Source organism: Octodon degus, unplaced genomic scaffold (assembly GCF_000260255.1).
Source record: "Octodon degus isolate 3935 unplaced genomic scaffold, OctDeg1.0 scaffold00091, whole genome shotgun sequence".
Lineage (NCBI taxonomy): Eukaryota > Metazoa > Chordata > Mammalia > Rodentia > Octodontidae > Octodon > Octodon degus.
Window position 1 is genome coordinate 3,791,780 of NW_004524667.1, and position 23,081 is coordinate 3,814,860.

At 40.7% G+C, this 23,081-nt stretch overlaps 1 protein-coding gene across 1 annotated transcript in view; it reads left to right on the forward strand.

Moving 5' to 3' along the window:
* The first annotated feature begins 10,030 nt into the window (after positions 1-10,030).
* The window catches only part of Prex2 (phosphatidylinositol-3,4,5-trisphosphate dependent Rac exchange factor 2), a 303,532-nt gene continuing 290,481 nt past the window's right edge, over positions 10,031-23,081 (forward strand). Inside the window, exons 1-2 of the mRNA XM_004637531.2 lie at positions 10,031-10,076; positions 10,470-10,686. Coding sequence (XP_004637588.1) covers positions 10,558-10,686 — 129 coding nt within the window. The 5' untranslated portion in view covers positions 10,031-10,076; positions 10,470-10,557. The remainder of the gene's footprint in view (positions 10,077-10,469; positions 10,687-23,081) is intronic.

Genomic DNA, 23,081 nt, shown 5'->3' on the forward strand with positions numbered 1-23,081 from the left:
GCTTTTCTGTTAATGAGAGACCAAGCAGGAAACACGCCCAGGAGAGGAAACAGAAATTATTTTATTTCTCTTTCTTAAGTAGAACAATATCAAAGACCATCAATATAAAAAAAAACAATTAAAAACAAGAACAACTGTCTATAAAAGAAACAGACATGTCAGAGGAAAAAAAATTGAGAAGGAAGTGCTCTCAAAGTAAACACCAGAAAGCTACATGAAAAGAACAACTGGGGACTGTGTCAGTCAGCTTTGCATTACCATAGCAAATACCTGAGATTAGTCAGTTGGAAAAAAGAAAAAAATCTACTTTGATCACAACTTTGGAGGCTTCAGTCTGTGACTGTTGGTTCTGTCGCTTTGAGGTCTGTGGTAAACCAGTTTACCTTGGCGGGAAGTATGTGCTCCTGCCAAACTTGCTGGCCAGGAAGTGAAAGAGAGAAAGGAAGGGGTAGGGTTCCACAGTTCCCTTGCAAGACACACCCACAATGACCCGAACCGCCCAGCAGGCCCCACTTCCTAAAGGTTCCCCCAACTTCCCCGTAGCACTATGATCTGGGGATCAAGCCTGTGGGCGGATTTCCAGGTCCACGGATCAAATGATAACATTTGTGGTGGGCATAATGATAAGCAAATGGAAAATATAAAGAAGGGTAAGAATATGAATTAAGTCTCTCACCGGTGACACAGGAAAAGAAAAACAGGAACAAAATTGAATGAAACAAATGTAACAGAAACAAATCAAAACAAAGTGTTTGAACTCTTGAGATAAATAAGACACAGAATAATTCTGGCAAGTTCAACTTAAATAATAAAAAGTCCAGAAAACTGGTTACATGATGACAGAGTGGAAGAAATTTTAAAGAAAGAATATAAAATATCAACTCAAAGATCAGAAATTATTATTTTTTCAAAAAGCCTATTAGCTTGCTAAAAATATTGAAGACTCACACATAAATACAATCTTGAAATCCTTTTTGTCAGAACTTAAAGGTAAATAAAAGATTTGTAAACACTTCCAGAGAGACAAAACAGGTGGTTTACAAAAAATAGAAAGTGGAGCTGGGGGATAGCTCAGCAGTCTAAGTGTCTGCCTCGCAAGCATAAGCATCTGGGTTCGATTCCCTCTTACCACAGGCTGTGACGGACCCGGGCACCGAGCTGGTCACTGAAACTGGGCGTAGGTGTGCACTTCTGCAATCCCAGTGCTGGGGAATCTAAGACAGGACGATCACCATGTGTCCCAGCTACGCAGCTAGACTCTGTACCAAATAAATAAATAAATCAAAGATGAAAAAACAAAAACAAAAAAAGTCAAACGAGCATTCACTTTCATTGCCAACACTTAATGGTAGAAACAAACAAACAAACAAACAAACAAACAAAAACAGTGCATTCAAATTATCACAGGTGATAATTATTATTTTTTTAAAGTGTATTTAGTACAGGGTCTACAGGGTCTCACTACACAGATTGGACTTGTAGTGATCCTCCTGTTTTCAGGATCCTTGCAAGTGCTGGGATTACAGGCGTGCCACCACGCCCAGTCTCACTCACCATCTAGGCTTGACCCAGGGGCCGGGCCAGCCTGGCAGGAGGGGGATCGAACCACTAGTCCCTGTGTCTGCCTAAGCAGGTGCTTTAATCTGCCGAGCTATCTGACTGTCCCTCGTGGGTGATGATTCTGACCTAAAATCTCACACAGTCAGACTATCATGGCAAATAATCATATTGCAGGATCATTAGAACTCATAATTTATATTCCATGTGCCTTTTCCAAGGAAGCTTTTGAGAAGTAATACAGCAAAATAAATATAGCTATGAAATACTCTCAGTTGAATTATGCCCACCCAAAGATACTGATGTCCTAACCCCTCATCTATGAATGCTATTTTATTTGGAAAAAAGCGTCTTTGCAAATTTTAAAGTTAAGGTCAGATGGGGGAGATTGAATTCCATATGACAATGTCTTTATAAGAACGGGGAATTTGAACAAAGAGACTGGCACATGAAGAGGAAAGATGAGATGAAGACAAAGGGAAGTCACCATCTATAAACTAGAATTTAGACATCTTGATCTTAAACTTCTAACTTTCAGAAATTTGAAACATCAGTACTTTGTTATGGCTGCTCTAGGGAATTAATTTACCAAGAAAAATTATTTCTGATACAAGAAAGGATGGAATTCCCCCACTGGCCGTGGGAAAATAATGCTAAGATGACAATTAGCTCTTAGAACCCCAGCCATCATTCCAAATTGAGAACGAAATCAGAGGGCTCTACAGAGGAAGAGAATAAGTGAACCCAAACAAACAAAATCTAGCCTAAGGGGCTAGATAATGTTAGCAACTTTGAAAAGAAAGGATATATTTCTTCTTTCCACTTAGGGTCACCACTAAAAATAGAAAATGAAAACAAAACAAACAGTCTACATATTAAAATCATGGATCAAATACTAAGGGATAGCAAGAGATGTGACACATGTTTTTGTACACTTCATGATGTGTTATTAGACAGGTGCAGAGACAGGAATTCTATTCCTGGTGTGCCGTGCCAGCCCTGGCACCAGGGCATGCTGAGATAGCGGACTGAGATGGCATGGTGCACTCCTATAATTCCAGGGCTTGGGAAGCTGAAAACAGGATCACTATGAGTCTGATCTGTGTAGTGAGACACTGTAGAACCTGCACTAAATACATAAAAAAAATGAAGCCAGAGAGCCTGGGTCATAAATAATACTTGCTCTTACCATGCAGAATTTAAAGTAGGATCAGACTCCTTATATATTCTAGAAAAAGAACTTTCTTGCTGTCTTCTCTTTTTCCTGATGAGCAGAGAATCAGTTCTATCAATGCTTAGATCATCCTAATACAGCTTATAAGTGAGTATCTTCTTTGCTTTCTTATTCAAATCTTATCTATGTAGAAGGTCTAGGCACTTATGGATGAACAAAGTGGAAGTACAGGGAAATCTAATGCCCAGGGGGCAGTCCAGATCACTTGGGAATAAGAAATGATGAGTAAATGACCAAGAAAGATGAGTTAAAAGAAGGCCTGCCATAAACTCCAGAGAACATAAGAACTTAGAAAAAAGCCGAACACGACTCCTGCAACAGTGTGTGTGTGTGTGGGGGGGACAGTACTGCTATGGCAGAGGCAGCGGCTCAGCAAGTTTCCTGCAAAGGTGGGAGACCAGCTCAGGGCTCCCCAAGGCCCCGGAAGCTGTCTGGGGTTCAGTGTGGCTCCTCACAAAGGCCTTCTATCTAGGAAATGTAAAGAATTAAGAAAAAATCAGTCCCCACAAATTCAAAGAGCCAATGAAAATGGGCATTTCAGATGAATATATAGTACTTAGGTGAAGAAATACAAATGGAAAATAAATACATGAAAAAATGTTCAACATCATTGGACACTTGAGAGATGCAAATTAAAACAACACTGAGATTCCATCTTACCCCAGGAAGAATGGCTAACATCAAGAAGTCAACCGGGAGCCCGCCAGATAGCTCAGTAGACTGAAGCACCTGCTGAAGCAGAGCTCAGCGGCCAGGGTTCGATCCCTAGCATGCCATGCTGGCCCTATCCCCAAGACACACTAAGACTGCAGCGTGATGGTGTGTGCCTGTAATCCCAGCACTTAAGGCTGAAAACAGGAGGATCACTATGAGTCTGATCTATGTAGTGAGACCCTGTAGACCCTGTACCAAATTTAAAAAAAAAAAAGGAGTCAACCAATAACAAATGCTGGAGGGATTTGGGGAAAAAAGAATCCTTCTGTACTCTTAGTGGGAGTGCAGACTGGTACACTATGGAAATCAGTGGTGGAGATTCCTCAGAAATACTAGGGCTAGAGGTCCCATTCAACCCAGCTATTCCCCTCCAGGGTATTTTTCCAGAAGAATTGCAAACATAATACCACAGTGATATACGTGTACCCATGTTTATAACAGCACAATTTGTCATAGTTAATTCTTGGAAACAACTCAAATGCCAATCCACTGAGGATGTGACATTTGTGATATTTTTATACAATGGAGTATTATTCAGCTATGAAGAAGATAAATTTGAGGCTTTTCTAGGTAAATGGATACAATTAGAGACTGTACTCATAAGTGAAATAAATCAGACCTGCATGTGTAAACATCAAATTGTCTCCTTAGTGTAGGAACATGAAAAAGTCTGTAGGGTCTCAAAGGTACAGTGGATACTGTGAAAGGAAAGAAACTATTCAAAAGCAATGACCTACTGGGATAAGATAAAGGAAAAGAGAAAGAAAGAATGAAGGACAAAAGAAATATGTATAGGAAAGCTTGGATAATTGTACTGCTGATTTCTGCTGGTCTATTGAAGGGAGAAGCTAATGCTTAAATTTTTTTATCTTTTTAAATTTTTAATAATTTTTGGACCAATCTTACAGGCTTATGTCTGGTAATCTGAAGAACTTATTTGAAGACAACAATATGAACTGTAGCAACCATTGTTCACTTCCTGTCATTTTGTTTAGTGAAATTCTGTATCTTTTTTTTAAACTATTTTTTGTATTTTCTTTAAAAATAAAATAATTTCAAAAGAAATAGACCATGAAAGATGTAGGGACAGGCCAGAACTATCAAAAGAAATAAAAAAAATGATATTACAGGAAGTACAACAAGAAATAGTTGGGCCTGGGGCCGGCAAGATAGCTCAGTGGTCTAAAGTGCCTGCGTGGGCAAGCACTCAGGGGCTGCAGTTTGATCCCTAGCACCACACACTGCACCAGCCCCACCTCCAGGATGGGCTGAGTTCCCCCCCCCCCCACAACACAAAGTAGTTGGACTTGGATCAGAAATAGTCAACAATGTCAAATTCTGTAGGAAGGTCATATAGGCAAAGGCAGGGAATACTTCCATTATAGTGAGCAACATAAGAACATCTGTGACCTTTACAAAATCAGTGTCATTGCAGTCATGGGACAGTAGCCATATTTTGGACACATTAGGTATTAGTTTTTTATGATTAAACTACAAATGAGCACACATTTGGTGATTTCTGGCAACACACTATTAAAAACTATTAAAACTATTAAAAACTATTATCTATCTATCTATCTATCTATCTATCTATCTATCTATCTATCTATCTATCTATTTTTGTGGAACTGGGGATTGAACTTAGGCCCTTGCACTTGCCGGGGAATTGCTTATTCTACTGAGCCATCTCCCAGGCCCTATTATCTATAGTTCTGAGGGTTAGAATTCCACTGTGGGTTTTATGGGTTAAAATAAAGTGTTGACAGGACTGGGTTCCTCCTAGAATTTCTCGGGAACAGATCCTTTGCCTTTTCCAGTGCCGAGAGCCTGCCCAAGACCTCTGGCTGGTGGGCTTCTTCCTTCATTTTAAAATCCAGAAATACTGCATCTCTGATTGCTCCTCTATAACCCTCTGTGCAATCACACCTGAAAGGTACTTTGCTTGTAAGGAGTCATGGACTGTCTCCCCTCTTCCCAGGTAACACAGAGTAAGTTCTTCATCTTGCAGTCTTTAACTTTAGTCAAATTTGTGTGTGATTACTTTTTACCAGATAACATACTGATAGTTCAGGTCTTGTGTGTGTGTGTGTGTGTGTGTGTGTGTGTGTGTGTGTGTGTGATTACTCTGCTTATTACAGGCAATGAGTAAAACTCTACAACTTTTCCAGGGAGGAGAAAACTGGGGTAGATCTTAAAGGCACGTGAAGTCAGGATTTTTAAAAAGTGAACAGGATGTCAGTAGTTCATACACCTGTGGCCACTTCTTTAGGAATTATCCTTGACACACTAATTTTTGCTTCTGCTCCTTTTCTCTAGCATTATAAATTGGACAAACAAAGATTATAGCTTAATTAAGATGCTGATTTAGATGCTAACTTGCTGGTTAAGATGTTAACTGCTAAATAATCTTTCTTTAGATATTTAGAACCTAGAATATCAAGTAATCTTTAGATAACACTAGAATGTATAATGTCCGTCCTTATTCTTTAACACAAAGCCTATACATTGCTGCGATTTTAACTTGCACAACACTAATATGTTTATGTAATGAAAATAGAGGTACTAGTCATAGGAGGAAAGGACAACCGTGATGTTCCAGCCAGAGGTAATAAAGACATATATGCCCCGGATGAGAAAGCTGCTGCTCAAGTCAGCCTTGCTGCCCATTGTCCCACTGAGACTCTCCCTCTAAAAGCCTTTTTGTGTATCTGAGTTCACCCAAGATGGTGTTTTGAGGACAAAATTCTTTTCCAACTTAACACTTACAGTCTTTGAGCAAACCTGATGTTCTTCCCACCAACTCTTGTTTCCCACTATTGGCATTTGAGTGGTGAACAGATGAACTTTGATCTGGCGATAACCAAAACTGGCTATTAGATTGGGACAGTTGTAGCTTATATTTCCATAATGAGATACTGATTTCCCATTACAAGTTAGAGCATGGCTAACAGGATGATTTGGTCTTAAACTAATCTGGATGATCAAATCTTTAAGAACTTGCTGAAGTAACACCATGCAAACATTTATTTAGTTTGCTTTGCTATAAAATAGTGTATAAGAAACTAAAATATAGCTTATAAAATAATATATTATAGTTTTTAAAGTACTGTACATTCTTAAATACTTATAGTAACATGATAGAATTAATTAATGGTCCAGAACCTGCTGTTCTTGTTATGACTAAATTGCCAACAAAATCAAGTTCAAGTAACTAAGGGGTTAAGCATGAATTACAAACTAAATTAAGAAACATTCTTCAAATTACTCTTCTTTTTTTTTTTTTTTGCGGAACTGGGGATCGAACTCAGGCCCTTGTGCTTGCCAGGGAAGTGCTTGTTCCACTGAACCATCTCCCCAGCCCCTCAAATTACTTTTCTATGCCAGGCCTGGTGGGTCGTCTCCCCCTCCCCCCCCACCCCGGCATGCCGAGATAGCAGTTGAGACTGTGTGTGTGTGTGTGTGTGTGTGTGTGTGTGTGGTTTCTTGCTTTCTTTTTCTTTTTTGTATTTTTTAAGGAAGGGTCTACAGTGTGTTCAGGGTTTCACTACTAGATCAGACTCATAGTGATCTGCCTATTACCGCCTCCTAGGAGCTGGGATTACAGTCATGCACCACCATGCCCAGTCTCAGTCACCATTTCAGCATGCCCCGAGGGCAGGTCTGGCATGGCAGGTCTGGGTATTGAAACCTTAGCCCCTGCTTGCACCTGCTTTAATCTGCTGAGCTATTTGGCCAGCCCTAAAGACTGTTAAATATGTATTAATATACTTCCAATATGCTTGTAATATTTTCCTATATTAATATAATGTGGGATTGTTTATAGTAGGCTGGGACAGTAAAGGAAAAGATAGAATCATCTTTGTTTAAAAACTGGTGGATAAAGAACAGTCTGACTCTTATAGTTCTCTAATAAAGTGATCATAGAATTGTTTTCAGGTGAATCTTCCTACTTCTATTCAGTATAAAGATTGATCAATTATTTTTTGGGGGAAATAGTATTGAAATGTTGAGGAGGTTAAAATGACCTCTCTTTGTATTATGTCCAGGGAGGGTTTTTTTTTTTTTTTTTTTCCCCAAAGAGACAACCTTGGATTTTTTAGAATTTCAATCCAGGAACCATCTTTTTCTTAGGCTGAAATGCAGCCTCCTGTGCATGGAACTGTGGCTCTTTGAACCTTCTGATAATGGACTCTAGCGACACCAAGTTCATGCATATGAAGTAAATTTAATGGGTGAGCTCGTATAGTACTCAGCCATTTTTTTCTATCTCCTTTTCTTCCATCTCTTTTTATTAAAGGCTCCAACCTCATTAGTATTTCAGGAAAAAACTGGATCTTGTCCATCATTTTGGATTTTGCTTTTCTTTCACTGGCAAGGAGAGCCTAACTTTTCAATAGAGGAAGTGGGAAGGGATACAACACATTCAGAGTTTATGAAAGAGCTTATTTACCATCAAAGTGAAAGTTTCCAGATACTCTAGCCCCATTTTCTTAGGCTCTTATGTCTTTGGTGAGGAATTAAAAGCTCTGGTCAGGGCCAAGAAACACTGAGAGGTGTCTGACAATGGGCACTGCATGGTGTCCTGGAGTTGTTCAATTACTGATGGTATTGAGGAGTAGACCTAGGAGCTGAAGAGTTGTCAGAATCTGTAAATATTGTAATAGTATTGATACAGGCATTTCTGAAAGAAATTAAATATCTTTCTGATAGCTTTAATTTTTCTTTCCTTCCTTTGCAAAGCACTTATTGTGCTTTGACTTTTAATAGCATGGTTTGTATTTCTGATCCTCTCAGTAGCAAAGTCCTTGGACGGTAGTTCTCAAATGAAGACCTTATTGAAAGAATTTAGGGTGTAATGGATGAGACATTCAATACATTTGAGGAGGGGCTCAGGGGTGTTCATTTTAGAAAGACATCAGGTAATTTTAATGCAGGGTCTATGACCCACCTTAAGAAGTATTTGTCTAGAGATCATTCTCTGGTTTTCAGGCCTTAGTACTGTGCCGTGTTCTTAAGAGGTCTCCCAGACCTGTATGTGTAGCTGAGTCAAATTCTTTGGGTGGATATAGCCCTCCTGGGGATTCAAACTCACACATCGTGCTATTAGAAGTTACATGGCAGAGCTAGAGGATTGTGTATAGACTAATGTTTTAGACTAATGTTAAAGGGAAATGCATAACAATTTTTTCATTGGGGACAACTGGTAAACCAAAAATTCTGCTTTATTTAGAATAGCTGATGGAAAGCTGCCCTATTTCCTTATTTTTTTTCCCACTGTGGAATAGGCAGATCCTGGAGGAAGAAAAGCATTTGTGCTTTGCTTTCTGCAGTGTTTGGAGAGAGGGTTCACTGTTTGAGTTTCCCAGTCATTCCTGGCTGTTTGCTTCCTATGTTTTCCTTTTCTGTTTACCAGGTGCTGTGGTGTCTGCTCTTTAATGTGTGTTACCCCTTGTTACTTGGTCACTCCGTGCGATGCCAACTGTATTATTTGCTCTTTGCTTGTGGCTATTTCTAAATAACCATATACAAAGGAGGAAAAATCACAATTTCCACATGGTTCAAAAATCATATTTTTAATGTAAAAAATACAATCCTTCTTTGTTGCATTATACATTATAGTCACTACCATGCTTTGAAATATACATCATCTGGAAAAACCAACACTTGTTTCACTGTAGATACTGAAGAAAACATCTATAGCTTAGTTTTGCTAGTGCTTTCCATTCTTGAAACAAGTTAATATGCCACTTTCTTGCATCAAAACAATTGATTAAATTTATTTAAATGTCATTAGATGTAGACTGTTTAAAGTTGTTTTAAGCAAAGCAAAATGACCAGAACATATATGTAGATGACCTTTACAAAAATAGGTACATGGAATGTTGTTTTTGTTAAATGTATTGGAAATAATCAGTGCTTAGTAGGTCTTGGCTTTCTATATAAGAAAAGGCAATAAACTTAAACATTAAAACCAGGAATGCTATGCGTCTTTCCATTTTAAATATGTAAGATTAGCTGTCTACCAATCATCTATCTTTTGATTAGCATTCAATAAGCGGTTTATGCTTTGAAACCATCACTGCTCCTAGAAGAAAACTGGCACAAATATCCTTGCCTCTCCTTGAATTTACATAGATGTTGGAAAAAAAGTTACAGCCATGCAAAGATGCCTAAACAACCCAGTGCCATGGTGATGGTTATTGTTTCTGGAGTTTATTGTATAGACTGGGGCTGTCACTTTCTTATTGTACTCTCATTTATTATGCTAATTGACTTTCGAAGAGCAGACAGGAGGGTGTCTGTCTTATGAAATAGTCCCGGTTGGGGGGGGGGTGAGGGGTTTGAAAGCAAACCTGTTTTGTGCCTGAATTAAAAAAAAAAAAAAAATCAATGTGCTTCTTTTCAAAGACAGGAGGGTCAATACTGTGGTTGTTTTTGTTCCCATTCAGTTATGTAACCGTGGGGACTTGTTTCTTCCCTTTCAGGATTTGTGCAAAACACATTAAAGCTAAACAATAGGCGGGAGTCTCAGGAGCAATTCTGGAGCTGTCTTGAAGTGCCCGTCATCTGGGTTTGGGAACCTCCAATTAGTTCCATCTCGAGGGCAAATTTGTGTGTGTGTGTGTGCGTGTGTGTGTGTGCGCGCGCGCGTGTGTTTGGTTAGCTGGCACGATACACTTCCCAGGGTTGTGTTTCCTTTTTCCTGAGATTTGGCGAAGGGTAAAGGGTCGGAGTCACATGGACAGAAAGCATTTGATTAATGTCCAAGTTACCGCGGTGGCAGCGGGGGCCGCTTCCCCTCGGGCTTAGGCCGCGTGAGGCCGGCGCGGCGGGGCTTGGCCCGCGGGCAGAGGCCGCGCCGACTCTCCCGGGAGCCTCCCGCGCCGCGTCGCAGCCCCCGCGCCCTCCTCTCCCGCGCCCGCGCCGCCTCTGCCCAGCATGTAAAGTCCCCCGTCCCTCCTAGGACTTTCGGAGGCGGCCGCTCGCCCTTCGCGCCGCAGGGACCGCGCGGGCAGCAGAGGCGCCGGGACAGCGCTCAGTCCGCGCCCACCATGAGCGAGGACGGCCGCGCCGAGGGCGCCCGGGACGCGGAGAAGCAGCTCCGCCTGCGCGTGTGCGTGCTCAGCGAGCTGCAGAAGACCGAGCGCGACTACGTGGGCACGCTGGAGTTCCTGGTGTCGGTGAGGCCGGCGGCGCGCGCTGCGCGGGGTGTGCCGGGCTGTGCGGGGCGTGCGCGGGCGGCTGGCCGGCCCCGGGCGCGGGGCTGGAGGCGGCGGCGCCGGCTTTGCCGGGACGCTGGGCGCGCGGAGAGATTTGGGGCCGCGGAGCGTCCGGAGCCCGGAAAGTTAGGCGGAGGGGGAGCGTCCCGTCCGGGATCCCAACCGCCCCGTCTGCCCTCGTTTTGCGCCCTCCTCTCCAGCGTGGCCAGTTGCTTCTCACCCTCGCCTGGATATTTTGTTTTAAAGCTTTGGTGTCCTGAACAAGGACCCAGCCCGCTACATTCGGGTCTATAGAGTTAAACAGAACTGTTGAATCGAGTGGAGCTGAAGTTCTGCTCAGATGACGGGGCTGCAACATCCCTGTATCAGAATCGTCTTTGAAACACGGGTGGGAGGGGTGTACGGAAGGAGCAGGGGTCGTGCTCTCCAGCAGCTGTAGGTATTAAAGCCACATGTCGCCGGTCCGCCCTGGCCCCTAGTCTCCTTCCTCCCGGTGTGACTCTGCCCTCTGCTCTCGCTGGGGACCCCAGCCTGAGCGGAACCCACGAGTGTGGTGCATGAATGCGCACCTAACCACAGCGGGATCCGCAGACCTGGGCATGAATCTCGTGTCCAGGTTTCAGCTGGACTCTACAGAAGCTGGCCTTGAAAACATTTCATTCACTTCAGGGAAGCAGGGGCAAAACAGAGTGGAAGTAACTTGAGACATCACTCCCACCCTGGCATTTTCCCTCTTCACCGCTGAAAAGACAAAGAAGTTGAGAACTGGCTTCTGGCTACCCAGATGCCTGGGAAAGCACCACTTAACAACCAGGAGCAGTCTTGCTCAGACCCTCTAACCCTCCGCTTTCAGCGCCGTGCTCCTCTGGTCTGGAGGGAAATGTTTCAAATGCCAAACTTCCTGCTCAGTTATGTGAAATCTGAAAAGTTTCTGTTGACAGTCAGGGTTTCGGAGGAAATTCATTCTTGGCTGTGTCCAGAAGAAAAAAGCAATGTCTCGGGGGTTCTGAACGTTGCCCAGAAATGCAGAGCTTGTCTACTCTAGTGTACTTGAGCTCCTGAGGGCCACGTCCTTTACAGAGGTGCAAGTATTTGAGACTACCCTGGGAACTGGTGATACAGAGAATCAATGGAATACGTGCAGGCAGCAGCGACTGTGAAGAGAGCTTGCTTGCTTGATTTATGGGAGTACATCTTACTTGTCTCTGGGGATGGAATACAGAGCCTTCGCAATGGGCTTTATCCTCAGGCCTTTTAATTAATTATTAATTTTGAGACCCATTCTACCTAAATGGCCCAGTCTGTTCTTGCGCTTGTGATCCTCTTGCCTCAGTCTCCCAAACTGCTGGGACTACAGGCGGGCATCACCGTACTGGGCTAAAAAGAACATGTTTTAAAGGACTTTTAATTTTTAATAGCTTCAAATGTAGTTATCATGAAACTCTGTGGTTGATAAAGTCCCTTGACTTTTGAAAAGCTGAGTAATATGTTAAAGAGTTGCTGCTTTTTGAAAATAGATGAAAAAAATACAGTGCGAAATGCTACATTGCTGAAACAGAACACTCCTAATCTACACACCCTCTAACAACTAATTTGCTGAACATCTGAATATAACAATTGAAAAGTACTCTTTACTGTATAGAGTGAGGGATGAATATATGGGCGATATAAAAAATAAAATAAACCGTATTTTTCTTTTTACAAGAAGAATATCATCTTATGATTTTGTTCTTGCTTTCTTACTCAAAAACTATGAGCTCTTCCACTTTTCCTTTGTTCTTTATTGGTGGTTGTATTTGCTTATACATACAAGTTAGCCTGAATGGCCTGTAGACAGAGATTTATTCTGATTTCTTTTTGGTCAAAAACCTCTGAAAGTCTAAAGTTTATAACCCATTATTGGATTTTTTTTCCTTTGGGAATTATTTAGAGAAGCAGTCCCTTCAGAATTTTATTTGGTGGCCTGTAGTTGAAGTTTACATAGTAGACTCTGCTAATATGCACCAAGAGCCTCAAAAGCATTCCTGCCCCTTGACCTGCTAATTTCCCTGCCTAGAACCTAAGGGAATGATCAATAAAAGATATTTTTAAAAAGTCAGCTATAGTAATAAATACACTGAATGGTAAATTTGTTGGCAATAAATTGATATGTATACTTAAGTCAAATTTAAATGTTAGATTAGTCATTGTTTTCAATTTCTGTCATTGCTTTAAGTGTTGCTCTTGATGAAGGGTGACTATAGAAAGAGAAAGAACAGGTAGAAAACATATTCTTGGCTCTATCAAGAATGTATTTTTACTTATAGGCCCACAAATAAGCAAGCAAAATGATACTTGCTTTGATTTAAAAAAAGGAAGGAAAGATTTCTTACTCATTTTTTTTTTTGGTCCTCTCCCTCAATTCTGACTTTTAAGGAAAGAGTACCTTCTTGCAAACACCAGTCGGTCCATTAGCATTGCTGTTTTTCTCTATACCATGCTATTCTTGGATTTTTTTTCTTTCCTCACTATGTAGTTCAGGCTGGCCTTGAACTCACTTATGTAGCCCAGGCTGACCTGAAACTCACAGCAATCCTGCTTCAGCCTCCCAAGTACTGGGACTATAGGCATGTGCCATCATGCCTGGCTCTTATAGTATTCTTTAGTCATCTTTTTTTCTAGTTACCACCTGGCTACATACTGACTGCTTGAGCTCAGGTCTATGCTTTAAGGTGGCTGTCATCATTTAGAGTGGCTTTTCAAATGGTGTACCATGCTTTTCAGATCTCTGCCTTTGTCCTTCAGTTGAGGGGTTGGGCCTTCTATCTCATTCTCCCAAGCATTCCCTGGTTTGTACCCATATATTTCATATTTACTTCTTGCACAAGAGGAAGTAGTTGATGTACTTATTTGTTTCTCTGTTTCGTTCTACCAGACCCCAAGCTCCTTGAACACCAGTGTACTTGCCTGTGCCTCCCCAGAATTTTGTACAGTGGTTGTAACATTGTAGATAATTAGTGCCTGCTTACTGCATGAATTAGTTGACCTACCTTTATTCTATTACCTCATTTTTAAGGACAGCTCCTCAGTCATCCTTAAAATTCACATTTCCTTTTATATCCATTTGTTCATGTCTTAAGACTTTCTCCTGCACATATGAATTTATCCAACAAAAGTTTAAAATTAAGATTTTAATCAGGCATTGAGGTAGTAAGGACTTTGTAGTGCATTTGTAATCTAATGTATTTCATGTATTCAGAATTTTCACTTGAGATCATTGCTAGGTTAAATTATTTAGATGAATTGTTTTTAGGTCATGGGTAAAATGCTAGAGAGTGACCTAATTTGCTTGAATTTATGTTCTTGTTTTGCTTGGGAAATGAAATTTTGTGCTTCATTAGAAGTACTATAAAACTTTTTTTTCTAAGGAAATGATTTTATGAACCTAATATCCACTATTCAAATCTAAAGTTGACTATAGTAGGTTGCAGCCTGTGTTCTGTTTTCAGTCCAGACAGAGCACAAGATCACAGACCCATTTGCGTGGATGTAACAGCGTAGACCCAGAGCCCTTCATGGGAGTGTGTGCTGTGCAGTGACATGAGTGCATGTGCTCCGAAGGGCTGGCTGGCTTAGTACTCCGCTGCTGCTATCTTGAAATTCTTACTGATTTTATCTTTCAAATGGTGTTTTGCTTGTGAAGTCAGATGGGACAATTGGGCAGTAAGACAGTGGTTAAATGAAAGAACAAAATGTTGTATTTTTAGGGCTTTTTCCATTCTTTTTCTGAATGGGGTGGGGGGTCTCACGTTTTTGTTTTTCACTGTGCCTGGGAAATTGGGTAGACAAATTTCACGTGGGCCAGTGGCAGTGAGACAGGATGACCATATAGTTCACTGACTAAACTGGGACACTTGTGACAGAGAAGGGAATGCTATCACTAATTACACTGGGAAACAGATGGAAACTGGGATTGTTCCTGGCACCCCAGCAAGCATAGTTATTCCACATCAACAGTACATTAAGACAAACATTTTGAGCAAAGTGCTTTTTCATAAAAGATTCTGAAATTTGTTGTCTCTCTGGGCTCTAATCTCAGATACTCTAGAATTTGAATACTATCTCTAGTTCACTGGGTAACTTAAGATACTTCTAAACTTCTCAAGCCCCCTTTTCCTTATCTATAAAAGGGGAAATAATAGTCTTTCTCACGATTCCTATGAGAATGAAATCATATATTCTGGTCTCTTCTTAGTTCCTGGCTCATAATAGGGCCCTGTAAATAGCTGCTTGTATTTCCTCTGATGTTACAAGGAACTAGGGATATTGGGCATCATCAGATATATGATGATGATATTTAATTTCTGTTATATTCTTCAGTCTACAGTTATGACTGATGCTGAGCCTCTTATTTCCCATGCCATGTAGTCTTTTTCCTGGTATTCTTAGAATACTCTGTTGACTTTTAAGACAGTTAGAAAACTTTGTGTATAGTGACCACCATAGTTATTATGAAGCCTTAAGTCAAGGATCTACAGGTTCATTCTAATTCTGTTGGTTTAATGTGATTGTATTACGGGGTGCTTTAAATGCTCATCCCTGGAGCTCCTACAGACCCTAAGTGGTGAGCTGAACTTTATAGCTGTGGTCTGCTTAGTACAGCTTCTCCCTGCCTCGTCTTGTCTTCCTCAGATTTGTGTTTTTACAAAAGTAGTTAGAAAAAACAATCTACCTAGATGGTAAATTCCCAGGGAACAGAGATTGTGCATTGACTTCCTGTGTGCACTTTTCTTGGCTTGAACATAGTGCTTTGTAAATAGCAGGTGTTCATGAAAATAAACAAACAGGCAAACAAAGCCAGTGCAAACAAAGCAGAGTTTGAATGAATCTGAAAACAGCCTTTCAGTCAAGACCTTTTCAGGCAAAGATGAATTGATTCGATGCATTGTGTTTAAGACTTGGGCTACTCAGCATTGTGCTAAAGCTTGTGTTACTGACTGAATCCCCTACCATATCCTATGAATTCATAAGTCGAAGGCCTAAACCTCCAGTCCTTCAGAGTGGGACAGAATATGTGGATAGACTGGTATCTTTAAAAGAAGAGGAGGCTTGAGTCCACAGAGATATCAGGGATGAACGCCCACAGAGGCAAGGCCACGAAGGACATAGAAGGTAGTCATTTGCAAGTTGTGGAGGGAGGTCTCAGGAGAAAGCTACTGACCTGATGATCTTTAACTTCCAGTCTTCATAACTCTGAGGAAGTTAATTCTATTTAACCCTCTGTGCTGTGGCATGTTCTTAGGGCAGGCTGAGCAGACAAACACCTTATGTTAGGCAACAGAGACTTGAAACTAGACAGTCTTGTCCATAATGAGCTCATAATGTACTGAAGGAACAAGCAGAGTATATAGATGAGCACAAGGCCATGTGGGAGATTGCACATGTGTTGAAAGCCAAGTGGTGTGGAGGCATTAAGGGGCCCTCTCAATCTGGGAGTAAGGGGAGTTTTGAGAGACTTAATCACAGGGTTGAAGAAGGGAGCAGGAGGAATATGGCAGATGGGGAGGAGAACTGGTTATTTCCCCAAAAGCAGTGCGTGAAGTGGTAGAGCTTGCCAGTTTGAGGCGCCAACATATTCTTCATGACTGGAAGTTAACAATCCTGTGTGTTTTTGGAGTATTGGTAGGTAGGAGATGATGTAAATGTAGTCCAATTTGAGAAAAGTTCCATGCCAGAGAATTCTGCCTTTGACTCTAGGGAGTGGGAAGTCAGTTGTGAAGGAATACTTGCTTTCATTCATAAGAAAGTCTCAGGCTTCTAAGGTTGGCATTGGAATAGTCGGGCCAAGATTTGCTGAATCTATGTGTCTGAGTTCTACCTTAAGATCCTTGCTCTGAGGGCTGGGGAGATAGCTCAGTGGCAGAAGTGCCTGCTTGGCAAACATGAGGTCCTGAGTTTGATCCATGGTACAAAAAAAAAAAAAATCCTTGTCCTGGCTCACTGCTTGCTCCATCTCTCTGGCCTCACCACAGATAGTCTTCAGTGGGCCCCACAGCATTCAGAGAAACCTTCTCCCTGTTCCTCTCTGTCTGGGACAGGATATTACCTTGAAATCCTCACTGTTTACTAAGTGAGATTAAGTGTCAGGAATTATGAAAACTACAAGAAACATAAACTCAGTGTAGCCCCTGCAGGATGGGCTTCTGCTCCTACCAAAGTGATCCTGCTCTCAGAGTCTGCAAGCCTGGCCTGTTTTCCTCTTAAGCTTTGGGTCACTCTCCTTTGCTATGCCTGGCTGAGCACTCCTGGCTGGCTTTGGCTGGGTTGCTTGTTTGTCACTGGTCCCCATATTGTGTACAAGAAGGATGGCGTCAGGAAGCTGGTTTTAGAATGAATTGCCTCTCTATTGTGATGAATACACCATGAACTAATAGGGTTCTTCCTTGATTCTGGTTTTTGGAGTATCAGTTATGTGGCTAGAGACCACTCTATACTTAGCGAGATGTGTGTTTAGTCTTACAGCTTTTAAAGATTGAAATCCCAGAAGCAAGTGGAATCTGGGAAGCCAAGGAAGGATCTAGTTTCCAAAAGAAGTCTCTGTAAAGGTCAGAACATTAGAGAAGTAGGTAGCATGAAGACTGAAGAGGTTTCTAGATTTGGTAATTAAAACACTTTTGAGGTTTTAGTCTTAGTAGTGTGTGTGAGCAGAGGCTGGACTATAATAATGACTTGTGACATAATGCAAGCTAAGGAGACCAACAGAAAGACTTTAGGAGGAGTGGGGGTGGGGAGAGGGACAAAAGGAAAGAAATGCTTAGTAATTGCATGGGAAGACTTAAGGAAGATGAGCACAGCCAAAGAAAAGGAGGCAATAAAAATGGAACTAAAGCAACTGTGAGAGGGCGTGGTGGACGGCAAATGGCATCCTCAGGTAAGCCATGTGAGGGCCTCTGTGCCACTGGACGATGATAGGGATTTGCCATCCTGCCATTGAACACACAACAAAATATTGCATAGGCTGAAAACAGGCAAGCTGCCTCCTGTGTTACGTTAGGCAGCGCAGACACAGTCTGCAGCATTTAGCACCATCTTGGCGGCCTGTGTTCCTCTTTATGAATTCTTACTAGGGTATAGGCTTCGCAGTGTGACAGTAGAGTGACACGCGTGTTTCAGAGGATGAGTTACGGGGATCTAATCACCTGGTTTCAAATCCTGGCACTGAAAGGTACAAACTGTGTTACTTTGGATGAACTACATAGCCTTGTTACACCTCCCTTTCATGTCTGGAAAGCACACCTAGTAGTACTTCACAGGGCTGTCCTGAAATTCAAGTCAGCTTCTGGAGGTAAATTCCCCACAGGTAATAAACACTTTTTCCCTTTTCTGTTCCTCAGACTCCAAGTTCATCTGCTCTCCTTTGACCTCAGAGGCTGAGCCTGCGTTTGCTCAGATCTGCCGAGTAATCATCTAGCTTGTTCCTAACCCCTTTCCCTTGCAAGCCTACGAGGATAAAGAGGCTTTAATGGATGAAGGTTCTGAGGTAGCCAGCAGGGCCCGGGGAGTGACACGGACAGCTTGGACTTGGAGCCAGGGAAGAAGGAAGGGATGCACCTGTGTGGTCAAAGGCTGCTTTAGGAAGAAGCAGCGGAGGGGAGAGGAAAGTGGAAAGCTCCTACCTGCTGGCCTTTATTTCGCAGGGATGTTCAACTGTGGTTTTCGGTCTGGTGTTTTATTGTTTGTTCTTGCTGACAGTCAGATTTCCTAAAGATTTGGAAGGTATGATTTCAAGGCATAGAAAAGTGAATTGAACTTGGACAGCTGAGATCTGACACATGACGATCTTTGTAAAATCATTCTTTTAAAATGTGACTTTCTGAAATGCAATATATACATTTAGAAGTCAAAACAGAGAACCAAACTCTTCTGATTCATTGCAGGTATTTTGACTAGGTTCAAATTTTTGAAATGATTATGGTTATTTGAACAACAGTATAAATTGCATGGAACTGTCATTTTACATTTATTGCATGCATCAACTGTTGTATGCACTTAAAAAAAGAACCATGTATTTAATATTTTGATGTGATTAAATTTTTTAAGAACTTGTCATTTTACAATTTTTTTGAGTGTTCTTTTACTGTATACTTGGTATTAATACCAAAAAATTGTTGAGTCTTTTTTTAAAAAAAAGACTGATTTATTTAATTATTTGGTACAGGGTCTCACTACATAGCTTAAACTTGTAGTGATCCTCCTCTCTCCACCTCTGGGATTGCGAGCATGTGTACCACCACGGCCAATTTTGGGGCCAGCATGGTGTGCCTGGGGTTTTGGGGCTGGTGCAGCATATAGTACTGGGCTTAAACCTGGGTTCTTGTGCTTGTCAGTCAGGCACTTAGACCACTGAGCTACCCCCCAAGTCCTGTTGAGTCTGCTTTGAGTACATTGATATGACCTAAAAATTACTTTTTCTTTGCATTATTTCTCATACCTTGTTAATGATACTTTATTTTCATAGGCAGATTTTTAGTATTCTGTATTGTAAGATTTTAAAGTTTAAAGTACTTACATTTTAATTTTCTAAGATTGCATTTGCTATATAAAATTAAGATGATTTGATTATTTGATTTATAGCATTATAGTTACTTTGAGAAATTATAATTACAGAAAAGATATCCCTTTGGGGATGTTTATTGCTAAAAATTATACTTGGGTCCCTTTTCTCATTGTGTTGAACATAATCATTTGAATCCTGACACTCAAAGGAAAATGTAGTTCCTTTTTCCTTAATTTCCCTATTGCTTTTGATACAAGATTTCAGCAACTGTAGTTAGAAGAAAATTGATGAATTGAACTTATGACTTTGAAGCCATTTGAGGTAGTATAACTGATTTCAAACTTGATTCCTTGAATAATTTTGCTGTCTTCTAGCTTTACCATATGATTAAACATAATGTATAAAGAACTTATTTTATTAGTCTTTCCTGTAATAATAAAAGTTTTAGCTGTATACATGGTTGTGCAGCTTAAGAGTACCTTTCATTTCCCAGATTTTCTTGTGGAGGAGTATGAACATAGGTGTAGGCGTTGGCTAGAGGGTATGAGCAGAAGTAAGCTGTGTAGTGTCTTTAAAAAATATTTATTTATTTTTGATATAGATTCTCACTGCACAGTTAGGACTCATAGTGATCCTCCTGTTTTAGCCTCCCCATTGCTGAGATTTCAGTGATGTGCCCAGTTTTGGGGCCGGCCCATCATGCAGTACCAAGGATCCCACTAGGGACCTCAGGCTTGCCAGGTCAGCGCTTAGGTTGCAGAGCTGTCTCCCCAGCCCATGGTTAGTGTCTTTAAAGTGTACCTTTAGTAATGAAAAGTATGCCCTTCCATCCCTCCCTTTCTTCCTCCCTCTTTTGCTTCCTTTTTCTTTCCTTCTTCCTTTCTCCTCCCTCTTTTTTCTCCCTTCGCCTTCCTTTCTTCTGTTATCCCCTCTTCTCTTCATCTTTTGTCAGAAGATATAATGGCAGGTGATGGGTACTCGCTTTGGACTGTACCATGAAAATTACATGTTGACCACAGAAGGGCAAGAAAATAGGAGAAGACTCTTCCTTAATAAAACAGTCTCATCTATGTTCTGTTAAAAGTAGGCCAACAAGTGAAACCAGTGTTTATTTAACTCTGCCCTAAAATCATCATATTGTGAGTCCAAGTTTTCATGAACTTGTGCAATTCCTGAATGAATTGGAAAAATTTAATATTTTTCCTCCTTTGTCTTGTCAAATTAAATACTCTTTAATACTATTACCTTTTCTTTAATGAATCTTCTCTAGCTCTGTCATGATTTCCGTGGATTATGCCAAAACTATACTCTCCTCCCTACACTTTAGATTTACCTTCAGGAAAAAAGAGTTTCATTTTTTTTTACCTGAACTTAATTATTCTTTTTTTAAAAGGCTCTACATTTTATGTTCATTATGTGATTTCGTAAGGATATTTGTTAGGCTGTGCTCACCGCATTGGAGGACTATTGTGAATAGAAAGCCCTGTGTAATCAACATGGCCTGTTTTCACATCCTCTTTTAAAGTCCTGGTTATTTAATTTTTTTGTGCTCTTGCCCACTGGTGTTCCAGGGAATTACTCCTTCTGACAAAGCTCAGCCGCATCAGTATTCAGAGACCTTGTTCTTTCTATTTTGTGGCCTCCTCATCCCCTAGGACAAATTAAATCAGCATCTATTGGGGTGAGAGCCAGACATTTTATGTAGACCACATGGAGATGTGGTCTTGCTGTGCAGAAGAGGGGAATTTGGGAATTCCAGGTGTACACCACCATGCCCTGTTGTACTCTTCAACATGTGTGTATTGATTTGCATTGAATGAATATGTCATAGGTTGTTTTGTAATCTGTTGAATGTAATTTAAAAGTTATTATTCTCAATTTCTTTTTTTAAAAAAATATCTTTTATTTATTTATGTATTTCTAATATGCTACAGGGTCTTGCTATGCAGCTCAGACTTACAGTGATCCTCATGTTTTCAGCCTCCCCAGGGCTGGGATTATAGGTGTGTGCCACCACACCTGGTTTGGGCAGTCTGCATTCTATGTCTGGGTTTCTAGGGCTGGCACGGTGTGTAGTACAGGGGATCAAACCAGAGTTCTTGTTCTTGCCAGGCAGGCACTTAGACCAACAAGCTATCTCCCCAGCTTATTCTCATATTTCTTTTGCTGAGATTTCTTCTTTTGAGAGGATAGGTGAGGAAATGTAAATGGCATTGTGGTAGTTATAGAATGAAGTTTGATGAATTGGCCATATTATATAGATAGAAACATTTTACTCAATTTCTAACTAGGTCAAGTAGCCATCTGTATGATGTTGGGGGCCAAATGGAGGCCCTGTGTGGATAGCTGAGCCTAACCTGACTTTCACTTATAGTATGAGAAATTGATTTTTCTCTTGTATTAATTTGGATCATCTTTGGATGGTGAAGTTTTCTGAGGGTAGCAAATATCCTTTGTGGTTTAAGGGTTTTTTATATAATACTGGAAATTGAACTTATGTGCTCCACCATTGAGCCATACTCTCAGCCTTTTTAAAAATTTATTTTGAGACAAGGTTTTATTAAATTTCCTGAAATTTGAAGCAAAGATCGTCCTGCTTCAGTCTCACTAGGATTATAAGTGAACTAGAACAACTGGCTGGATTTAGGATTATTAAAAATTTAGATGATATAGTTGACTCAGTTATAAGTAAATCAACTTATAAACATGGTTATTAGGACTGTCAGGAAACTTGAGAACTTGGTCCATACTTGAATCCACCCTGTTAGCTTTTTGTCACTGTGACCAAAGCTTGCCAGGTACAATTTAAAATAGACAAGATTTATTTTCGCTCAGCACTTCAGTCCCACATGGGCTGGTTCAAAGCATAAACTGAATGGTGGAATAGCACACTGGAGCAAAGGCATTCACCTCATGGAGGCCAAGGAAAAACAGAGAAAGAACACCAGAGAGGAAGAGGCTGGGATGCACCTGTGTCTCCAAGGTCACCCCTCTTCCCCACCATGACCTACTTGGACCCTTGAGAAATGTGCCTGCCAGTCCCTTGGGCATCTCTCAGGCCAATGAAGTTGGCAATCGCCATTATCATCATAATTCCTCAACTATAAACATTTATTTCTATAGTTGAGAATTTGGATCAAACTCAACTGTAATGGTATTGTGAAAGTATCAGCAAACATTTTACTAGGAGACCTAGAAAGTCAGTCAGGATATTTGAATACACGTTCTTAAAAATTAGATTTAAAGAAAAAAATTACATATAGGTTTCCTACATTGTGCTAAATGTCTTTGGTACAAGATATTTCTTCTCTAGCCTGTCAGACTTTAAAGCTCCAACTCTCTGTAACATTCTGTACTTTTCCTTAGTATGTAACATGTGTTTAATGACATTTATAATATGTTTCAACAAATATTATACAACCAAAAAATCTGTAATAAAAAGAATCATATCACTAAATAACATCAAAATGGGTTTTTTGTTTATGCTCCAAACCAACTTTATTAATAAATGAAGAACCTAACTATATCATTTGTGGTCAAGGCAACCAAATAACTTATGTTCTCTAGCCATTGTTTTAAAAAACTGGGGTCTATATACTTTGATTCTTAATGTGCCAGGGCACCCTCCCTGTGTGTCAGTCATTGTTCTAGGCTCAGAGGACCCAGGCCTGACAAGGATTAAAAATTGCTATTTCATAGAGTTCAACTCTAATCTAGGAGATACAAGATAAATGAGTGAAATAGATTACATGTTTGGCTAGTCTAAGTCCTCAGAAAGAAGAAGACCGAGTGTGTGTGTGTGTGTGTGTGTGTGTGTGTG